The 10,377-nt window shown below is 56.2% G+C and overlaps 1 protein-coding gene across 1 annotated transcript; it reads right to left on the bottom strand.

Moving 5' to 3' along the window:
- Nucleotides 1–7,103: 7,103 nt before the first annotated feature.
- Nucleotides 7,104–9,507, bottom strand: KLF2 (Kruppel like factor 2). The gene is made up of 3 exons (XM_007945315.1): nt 9,433–9,507; nt 7,883–8,702; nt 7,104–7,279 (listed from the first exon to the last, which is right to left on the bottom strand). Exons 1-3 carry the CDS (start codon nt 9,505–9,507, stop codon nt 7,104–7,106), a joined length of 1,071 nt encoding a protein of 356 aa, XP_007943506.1.
- Between the last annotated feature and the right edge of the window lie 870 nt (nt 9,508–10,377).

The raw sequence follows: 10,377 nt of genomic DNA, 5'->3' as shown, positions 1-10,377 counted from the left end.
TGACTCATGTCGATGTCATATGCACAGAGTGGAATTGCTCCATAGGTTTTTTGAGTTTGTTCTTTTTTTCACTTTTATTGTGGTGTGAACATACACAACAAGACATTCACCAACATAACAACTTCCCCATTGATGACAGGGACATTGATGACATTTTTCATGCTGTGCCACCATGATTGCTATCCTTTTCCAAAGTATTCCACCGCCATTAGGATAAACTCAATGCCCAGCAAACAAAAGCTTCCCCTTCCCCCTCCCTCCTACCCCTGTAACCACTAACGATCTTTGGTTTATACATGTATATATATATAATATACATAATCACTAAACTCACTGCCATCAAGTTGATTCCAACTCATAGTGACCCCTCCTTGGATTTCCAAGGCAGTATCTCTACAGAAGTTGATTGCCCAGTGTTCCTTCCAAGGAGTGGCTGGTGGGTTTGAACTGCCAGCCTTCTGGTTAGCAGTCAAATGCCTTAGGCACTATGCCACCAGTGCTTTCATATATATGTGTGTGTGTGTGTGTGTGTGTGTGTGTGGGTGGGTGGGTGTTTGTGTGTGAGTATAGTTTTTTTCAGCCTGTCTAGGAATTCCCCCCACCCCAATCCCTGGTAACCCACAAAGAAAATTTCCTTCCACATATAAACCTTTCCTTGATTTTTTACAATAATGAACTAATACTATATTTGTCCTTCTGTGATTGATTTATTTCACTCAGCATAATGTCCTCCAAGTTCATCCATGTTATATGGTGTTTTATAGATTGTATATTTTTCTTTAGTGTTGCATAGTATCCCACTGTGTATATGTACTACAGTTTGGTTATCCATTCCTTGGTTGATAGGCACTTAGGCTGTTTCCATCTCTTTACTATTGTGAATAGGACTGCTATGAACATAGGTGTGCATGTATCTGTTTGTGTCCTGCCTCTCACTTCTTTTCTTCTTTTTAATTTTTGTTGTGATTTGGGTGAAAGCTTATAGTCCCTCTCACTTCTTTAGGATATACACCTAGTAAGCTCCATAGGGGAGCTCTGGTAGCATAGTGGCTAAGACACTTGCCTGCTAACCAGACGGCTGGCGGTTCAAACCCACCAGCCACTCCTTGGAAGGAAGGTTGGGCAATCCTACTTCCGTAGTGATACTGCCTCGGAAACCCAAGGAGGGGTCGCTATGAGTCGGGTTTGACTCGACAGCACATAACAACAACAACAACAAGCTCCATAGGGTTTTCAAGGCAGTGACCTTTTGGAAGCAGATGGCCAGGCCTTTCTTCTGAGGTGCCTCTGGGTAGGTTTAAACCACCAACCCAGTAGGTGAGCACTTCACCATCTGAGCCACCCAGGAACTCCATTGTAAAATTTTAAAGTGGTCTTTTGCAGCAGATCTGCCCAGTCCAGATCCTCATTTGAAGCCCTCTGGATCAAACAGGGTAATATCCACGAGGCCCTTGGCCTGTAGCAATCTCCATATTGGCCTGCATGCCCGTCCCTGTGTCCCACCTGTGACGTGCCCACTGTCCTCGAGCTTCTGTTCAACTCCTCAGGCCTAATGCCTGTGTTTCCTGACTCTGCTCCTCTGCCAGCCAAGACGTCCCCAGAAAATGAGCTGCCCAGGACCCTCAGCTGGGAATCCCAAGAAGAAAACCTCGAAGGAATGCAACTTGGCTTCCAAGAGCCCCAGATCCATGTGTGTGGAGAAGTCAGGGTGCTCGATTCGTTTGCACCACGGGGGAGAGTGGTGGATGGTGGTGGGCAGCCCCAGTTCTAGCCCAGCTCCACCCACAGCAGCTCAGGCTTCTGCACAAGCCCTCCCCTCTCTGAGCCCACTTTGTGCTTCTGGGCTCCTGGGAAGAGGGGAAGGGAGAGTTTTCTGGAAATGCTCAGGTGAGAGAGGAGCCACCCCAGCATCTAACACGGCACCCCGGGAGTGCCAGCTCTAGTCACTCGACAGCATATGTTGACGTTGGCTCTGGGCAGAGGCTCCAGGCTGAGTCAGCTCTGAGTCACATCTGCTTCCCCAGGACACGTGGAGTGTCTGCTGAATGAATGAGTGTGTGTGGGGGTTGGGAGGGTAGACAGCGAGAAAGACAGAGGGGAGGGCACCTGGAGTGTCTGCGGAATGAAAGGGTGTGTGTGGGGGCGGACAGAGAGGAGGGGGGCACCTGGGGCGTCTGCAGAATGAATGCATGGGGTGGGGAGAGAGACAGAGACAGGGAGGGGGAGAGAGATCAGGCGCGTGCAGTTTCTGCTGAATGAACGAGTGAATGGAGGGGATATGGGGGATGGGGAGAGAGAGTGAGCCAGGGCATCTGGAATGAATGGATGAGGGGAGAAGGAAGGAGACAGAGGAGAGACAGAGAAGGGGAGAGAGGTATAAGGGGAAGGGGCGAGATCCAGCTAGTGAGAGGCAGGAAGGCAGAGGAGAGGTGAAGAGAGACAGAAAGACAGGGGGCAGCTCAGAGAGGGAGGAGCAGGAGGGAGGAGAGGGAGGGAAGGAGAAGGAGAAACAGGGAGAGGAGAGGAAGAGACAGGGCGAGCGCCCTGGAGTTGGCAGCCACTCCGATTGGGGCAGACGCCCTACCGGCCCGCCCCAGGGCTGCATGCTGATCTCTTTCTACCCTTGCTGCACTGTCCCCACTTTCCACATGAGAAAACGGAGGCAGGGAGTGCTGCCCAGCAGATCTGAGGGCTCCCATGGGAAAGAAGTGGCTTTGCTAAACAGCGGTTCTCACCTCAAGCAGCTTTGCCCCCGGGAGCACTGTCAATGTCTAGGGACGTCTGTGGTTATCACAAAGGAGGAGGGCCGCTACAAGTAGGTGGAGGCTAGGGATGCCACTCAACGCCCTACCGTGCAGCATGGCTCCCGCCCAGAGACTGTTCCAGAAGTAAGTGTTGCAGCATGGACGCCGGGGGCCTGGGAGCCACCGAGGGCTGGCACCTCTCGAGCTGCGCTCCCCGTTGCCTCCAGGCTCCTCGGTGGTGCCTCGGTGCTGTGTCAGCTGAGCTGACAGTACAGGTGCTGAGTCAGGGATCGGCAGGTCCCACCTTACTCTCTGACAACGCCCCTTCCCCCACACAAACGTCTGCAGCCTGGGTGCCTGGGGACCCCCTAAGATACAGGGAGCAGCTGGCAGAAAAGGGTTCTATCACTAGGGGTCCCTCCCAGGTCAGAAGACCCTCACCCCCACCCCAAATCTCTGTGCATTGCTGGGAGTTCCAGAGGGACAATCTGAAATATGGCCAAATATATATATATATATATATGCACAGTGCCTGTGTGATCATGGTAAGAAGAAGTCAGAAAGAACCCAAATGTTAGGTAGCAGAGGACCACATAGACAACTCCTTGTATGGCCAAACGGAGTATTATACACTCAGTAAAAATGATAACACAAATGCTTGTTGTCAGCTGCCATCGAGTCAGCCCTCAATGTATGGTGGCCTCACACACAACTGCCCCGTGTCGTCTTTGTGATCCATTTCAGATCAGATGATTGTGCTCCACAGCGTTTTCACAAATCAGTCACCAGGCCTTTCTTCCTGGTCTCAGTCTCAAAGCGCCACTGAAACCTGGTCAGCATCCTAGCAACGTGCAAGGCTCCACTGACAGATGGGTGGGAGCTGTGCATGAGGTACCCTGGCTGGGAACTAAACCTGGCTCTCCCTCACGGAAAGCAATTCTAGCACTGGAAGACCACTGTCCCCAGTAAACACTTTTATGGAAAAGGCGTGTCATTTTGAGGGAAAAAGGATGCAAAGGTCATCACAGCCAACTGATAGCAATCCAGCCACTGACTAGGTTCCATCCTCCAAAAACCTCTGGTTGGGGCTGGCTTGGAACATGGTGGTGGTGTGTGCTGGGGAAAGTTTCCTATTTCATGTTTGATGTTTAGCATTTTCTCTAACACCAGGACTTCTTGAATGGGGCGAGAATGGATTTAGGTGCCCGGTGTTCTCACATGGATTCTGAGGGTGAGTGTGGCTGCGAGGTTTTATTTAAACACTTGCCTCTGGGTTACATTTGCCAGCCAAGCTTGCTTCCTGGGACAGGGCTTCCTCCTCATTAACAAAAGCAGAGCTGGCCTTTTAGGATCCAGGGTGGTTTTCAAGATCTGCCTCATTCACATTTGGTTCTGGAACATTCTTTGCTGTGCACTGTAGAGTGTCGAGTAGCATCCCTGTTCTTCACTTGCCAGATGCCAGTAGCACCCTCCCCAAGTATGACAACCCCAAAATGTCCCCAGAAACAATGTCAAATGTCCCCTGGGAGGAAGAATCATTCCCAGGTGAGAACCTCTGGGTTAGGGGATTCCACTGACCCCTGAGAATGTGTTTCATGATCCTCTGACCTACTGACAGCCTAGGGTACTGCACACAGTCAAATCTACACACTGAGGGGGAGGGGGAGAGGAGGGCAATCACAGAGCTGGAGGGTCACCCTGGTCAGTGCCCTCTAACCCCTTTGCCCTTCGGAGTTATTCTGATGTGTGCTGTTAGCAGAGATCGAACTCAAGTTTTTTTTTCCAAGTACTCGGTACGGGATCTCTCTCCCCCAGCGCTGCTGACATCTGGGGACTGTTCTCTGTGCTGGGGACTGGCCTGTGCACTGTGGGGTGTTGAGTAGCAGCCCTGGCTCTACCCTCTCAATGTCAGTATGACCCCCGTTTGTGTATAACAATCACAAAAGTCTCCAGACATTAACAAATACCCCTTGTGGAAGACCAAGTGGCCCCTAGTTGAACCACCAACTCAGCAGATGTTTAATGGAAGTTGAAACTCAGGATTCAGAAAAAAAAAACCCCAAACCAAACCAGTTGTTGTAGAGTCCGCCCCAGTTCATGGCAACCCCATGTGCATCAGAGCAGAACTACTCCATAGGGTCTTCCAGAAGTAGATTGCCAGACCTTTCCTTGGAGGCGCCTCTGGGTAGATTCGAACCCCCAACCTTTCCGTTAGCAGCTGAGCACGTTCACTGTTTGCACCACAAAGGGACTCTGGGATTCAGAAAGGGGCCACCCCTTTGCCTGACCCACTGTCTCCTGCTCAAACACAACTGGTTGAGAGGGTGACACTTTCTATTCTACACATTGGAAGCATTCAAAGAAACAGAAACTTAACAGCTTCAGTCCTGTTTCAGCTGGCCTCTCTCTCGCTCAACTCGGGTGAGGCAAGGGGAACCTTGGGCAATGTTTTTGAACAAGCAAGAAAAATAGCTTGAACTCTAAGTTTAAACTCATTAGAAAACCTGGAGACCCTTTGAAAAAAAGTTCCCTTTCAGGCTTTCTTCTCTTCCAGCTTCTCAAAGCCCAGATCTGAGCCAGGAGGTGCATGTCCAGGGCCTGGGGCCACTGCCATGTTCTGGGACCGTTTTTTTGCAGAAGCTGCACCAGAGGGCACAGCAGCTCACACACACACACACACACACACACACACACACACACGTCCTCCAGCCCGCGGAAGTGGGCCCAGCTATTTACCCAAGAAAGATGAATCAGATTGTCAGCTCCATTTCTGCTTTTCGTGGATTACCCAACGCCCTCAGCTGTTTCCAGGGGGAGGGAGGATGGGGGAAATCCCAGCCTCTGTTGAAATGGGGGCGAGAGTGTTTTAAAAACAGGCGCTGCTTCAACGAGCTGTTTTCACTTTCTGGAAACTTGTGCAATGATTGGTGGCCATGGCAACCCAGAGGGCTCTGAGAAAGGGTGGCAGGGGGACTGGCCAGAGAAGATGCTTGGGCTAGGGGTGCAGGGGTCTTCCAGGGGCTCTGCCATCACTGTGATCCATTCAGACAATGTCATCTGCAGGGGGCTGGGGGGAGCCCCAAGGAACAGAGAGTCATTCCTGCTAGTGGGATTGGGAGAATTTGGGGAGACAGACAGAGCTAGGCTGGCCCCTAACTCCACGATACCATAGCTACCTCACTGGGCCTTAGTTTTCTCATTTAGAAAAGGCACCATGCCTAGCTTTCAAATGTGGGTTTCTTATTTTTCTAATAGGATGAGGAGCTTATTATTATTATTATTAAATGCTAGTAAAAGGTAAAACGCTGTTGTTACCCTGAAGCTGATTCCAAACCACAGCAGCACCAGGAGTTGCACAGAGTAGCACCGTGCTCCACGGGGCTTGCATGGCTGTGGACTTGTGGTAAAAGATGACAAGGCCCTTCTCCCTGGTGCCTCTGGGAGGGTCTCAGCTGCCAACCTTTAGTTAGTAACAAGATTAGTAGAAAACAGAACACAGCAGACAGTCCAAACGTAACCCAGGAATTTAAGCTCCCTAGGAGGATTGGAGACCCCTATCTGTGCCTGCACACCCCAGAAGTTTGGCTAAAACCTCAAAAGTTTCCAAAAGCTAGCTTTTTTCAGCCCTGAGGAGGCTGCCACGTCAGTCGGACTGGCTTTTTCCCCAGCCCTGGGGAAAAGGAGGCAATTTATGGCCCAGGGAACAACCTTAAAATAACCTTCCCTCAGTCTTAAAATGCAGTGTTTAAATTTATAGGGAAACCCACAGGTCCCTGCACAGACCCATGCCACTCACTTCTGCCAGGCAGCCCTCCATGAAAGCTGTCCCCAGTCCTCAAGCAGGCAGACTAGCACTGTGATTTTCGGAAAGATGCAAAACTTCTTTTTTTCTTTTTTATTAAAAAACAGCAAAAAAAAATCTTTTTCTTATAAAAACAAAACAGGCGTTCAAAATGCCCACTGTCTTCCTATTTACATTAATACCAAATCTGTCAGAGTCGCTATGTACAATATTATATAAAAACGTCGCAGACAGTACACATTAAGGCTGTATTTCTCACAAGGCGTAGAGCGTCGAGCCTCGAGCCTCTAGTGTAGACCCGGAGCGGGGAAGACTACACTTAAATTATTGCACCATTTTGAAAACAAAACTTGTCAAGGAGGATGTGAGCATCTTCTCCCACCGGGCCTTCAGTGGGGGCTGGGGGCCTGGTCGGCAGACCTGGGGAGTCCCTCGGTGGCCACGCTGTGCCTGGCCCAGTTCTCTGGCCCTAATAAATTACCAGTCACAGTCAAGAGGGGGGCACGCCGGCGCGTGGGACCTGCCACTGCCGGCGCGGAGGGTGGAAGGCGTCCTGGCTACATGTGTCTCTTCATGTGCAGCGCCAGGTGGTCGGAGCGCGAGAAGGCGCGGTCGCACAGGTGGCACTGGAAGGGCCGGTGGCCCGTGTGTTTGCGGTAGTGCCGCGTGAGCTCATCAGAGCGCGCGAACTTCCAGCCGCAGGAATCCCAGTTGCAGTGGTAGGGTTTCTCACCTGCAGGGAGAGGACAGGGTGTGCCTCAGTTTTTCTACCTGGACTTAGTTGTCTAGTCCTGTACCGGAGTTCGCCCCACACCCGGATAGTGACCAGACTGGCACACAAAAAAACCCCTTCCCAGTGCCAGGAAGCATGCCTATGAAATATTTTGAGCACCTAGGGCTCCCTAGGCAAGTGCTCCCACTCCCAACCTCCTGACTTCGCCCCTAGAGAATCCTAAGCGAAAGGTCTCTCCCTAAAGTTCTGAGCCACGCCCCCAGGGGGGTTCTCAGCCTGGTCCCCAGAGGTCCTAAACGCACATCCCTACCCCCACCTCCTGAGTCATACTCCCTGGGGGGTCGGTCCACAGTCTCATCCCCAGGGGTCCCCAGCGTGCCTGGGTCTACCACACCTTCTGAGTTACACCCAGGGGGGTCCCCAGAACATCCCTACTCTCACCTCCTGAGCCACGTCTCCAGGGGCTTCTCAACCAGCCCCTCCCCCACCTCCTGAGCCACACACTCCCAGGCAGTCCTCAGTCTTGTCCCCCAATGGGGTCCCCACCTGGTCCTACCCCACCTCTTAAACCACGCCCCCAGGAGGGTCCCCAGCGCGCCCCACCTGTGTGCGTGCGCAGGTGCGCCTTGAGGTGCGAGCTCTTGGTGTAGGTCTTGCCGCAGCCAGCGTAGCTGCAGGTGTGCGTAGCCGTGCGCTTGCGGGGCCAGGAGCGGCGGCCGCGCTTGGGCTTCGCCTCCAACAACTCCAGCGGGGAGGCGGGCGGTGTGAGCAAGCCGCGGGCGGCGGGAGGCGCAAGGCCCAGTGCGGCGGCAGCGGCGGCCGCATCCTCAAAGAGACCATAGGCGGCGGCTGCGGGCGGCGCGAAGTGCAGGCCGGGCGAGGGCGCAGCGCCGAAGCCTGGACCCCCGAAGGTTGGCGGGAAGGTGGCACGCGGACCAGGCGCGGGCAGGCGCGCGGGGCCGTCGGGGCTGAGCGGCGGCGTGTCGCAGGGCGGCGGGCGGCCAGCTGGGCCCCGCATGCAGGCGGTGCCCGGACCGCCCTCGCGCTTAAGGCAGCGCTGCCCGCGGGCCAAGCCGGGCGCGCAGCTGTAGGCGCCGCCGTCGGCCTCCGGCGGCTCTGCCTTGACCGGGCGGCAGGGTGGCGCCAGCAGGAATCGGCCGTGCAGAGAGGGCCCTGGCTGTGGTCCGGGCGGCGGCGGTGCGTCAAGCTCCGGCCTCAGTAGCTCAGACACCAGGCCGCCCGCGGGGGCGCCGTAGGGTGGCGGCGCGCCGGGCTCCGAGTAGTAGAAGGCAGGCGGCGGCGGCGGCGGCTCCGGGGCGGCCTCCGCACCCAGACCGTCCAAACCCATGGATAGGATAAAGTCCAGCACGCTGTTGAGGTCGTCGTCGGCGCCACCCGTTTCGGGTTCGGCGCGCGGCCATCGCTGCAGGCGACAAGCGCGGGCATGAGCGCGCGGCTGACCCCTGGTCGCCACTGCTGTCGCCCCTCGCGCCCGCCGTGCCTGCTGTTCCCCGTCCCTCCACTCCCATCCCGCGATCCCTGCCTTCCTCGCCGCCAGCTGTCCTGATGTCCCTGCCGTCCCCGCCGCCTGTGTTCTACTTCTAGACCGCCCCAAGCCCACCTACCCCGCTGCCTCACGTAAGATGCTTCCTGAGCCAGCTGTTCTTGCCTCCCCGCCCCCGCTCTTATTTTCCTGCCGCCGCCGCCTGCGTTCTAGTGCCCTACCACCTCCAAGCTCTATGTACCCGGCTCCCGCGGTCACTGCCTTCCCTGCTGTCTCCCGCGCCCGCTGTCCCTTGTCCCCGTAGTCCCTACCTTCCCTGCGACTCCCTGTGCCCGCTGTCCCTACGCTGTTCTACTGCCCTGCTGCCTCCCGTCCGGATTTTCCTGCTGCCCCCTCCGCCTGAGTTCAATTGCTTTGCTGCCTCCCGCGCCTGCTGTCCCGGCTGCCCGCATTCTACTGCCCGATTGCCTTCTGTGCCCACTGACCCTGCTGTACCCCGTGCCCCCTGCCTTCTCTGCCTCCCCACTCGCGCGCCATCTCTGCCCCCCCCCCACCTTCCGTTGCTCCCTGCGCCCGCCGGCCCTGGTCCCCGCCGCCCGCGTTCGACTGCCCATGCCCGCCACCCGGGCCGCTCCGGCCGCGCCCTCACCTCCTGAAGGCAGCGCTCGCGGCACGGGCTAGCGAACGTGGCAAAGGACGGCAGAATTGGCTCGCTCAGCGCCATGGCCCGGGCAGCGCGGGAGCGGACCGGGAGAGGTGAGCGGCGGCCGGGCCGGTGGGTCGGGGCGCGGGCGGGACAGCTCTGCGGCCGCCGCGGGCCCGCCCAGCCTTATAGGCGCGCGCGCGCGGGGGCCGGGCCACGGCGGCGGCGGCGGAAACGCGTCCCGGATGGGGACGAGCTCGGGGCGCAGCCTAAATTTAGCCGCAGTATATAAGCCGGCGGGCGGCGGCGGCAGGGCCGCTGCGGCCGCCTGGGCTATGTGCTCTGCGGGCCAGGCATCTCTAGCGCAGCCAGGCCGCGCCCCCTGCCCCGCCCGCCCCTGCCTGTCTCCTGGGCGACGGCGTCAACACGCGCAGACAACAGCGGTGGGATGTCCAGGGATCCCCCGCTCCTGCATGTGTGAGGCCGCGGAGGCACAGGAGGGGACCCTGGCCACTGATGGCCACATGGGTCCGGCGGCCTCCCCAGACCCCCGCTGGCTTGGGAGACTGGATGCTGCGACCTCGAAGAGGAGGGTTGTTTCTTCTTAGGACACCTGATGGTGGGGAGATGCCCAGCTCCCCAGGACCTCTTATGATTGAGGAGATGAAGCCCATGGCTCTGGAGTGGTTTCCTGGGTCCCTGGTGTATTGGGAGAGTTGTTGTTGTTGTTATGTGCCGTCGAGTCGGCCCCGACTCATAGCGACCCCTCCTTGGGTTTCCGAGGCAGTATCACTACGGAAGTAGGATTGCCCAACCTTCCTTCCGAGGAGTGGCTGGTGGGTTTGAACCGCCAGCCTTCTGGTTAGCAGTCAAGTGCTTTAGCCACTATGCTACCAGAGCTCCATTGGGAGAGTGGAACCCGCCATCTCTGACTTCCAAAGAGAGGGGTGT

This window comes from Orycteropus afer, unplaced genomic scaffold, assembly GCF_000298275.1.
Source record: "Orycteropus afer afer isolate SDZICR_OR568_19922 unplaced genomic scaffold, OryAfe1.0 scaffold00136, whole genome shotgun sequence".
NCBI classification, from domain to species: Eukaryota; Metazoa; Chordata; class Mammalia; order Tubulidentata; family Orycteropodidae; genus Orycteropus; species Orycteropus afer.
The sequence above is the reverse complement of the archived record's forward strand: the minus strand, read 5'-3'. Positions and strand labels throughout refer to the sequence as shown.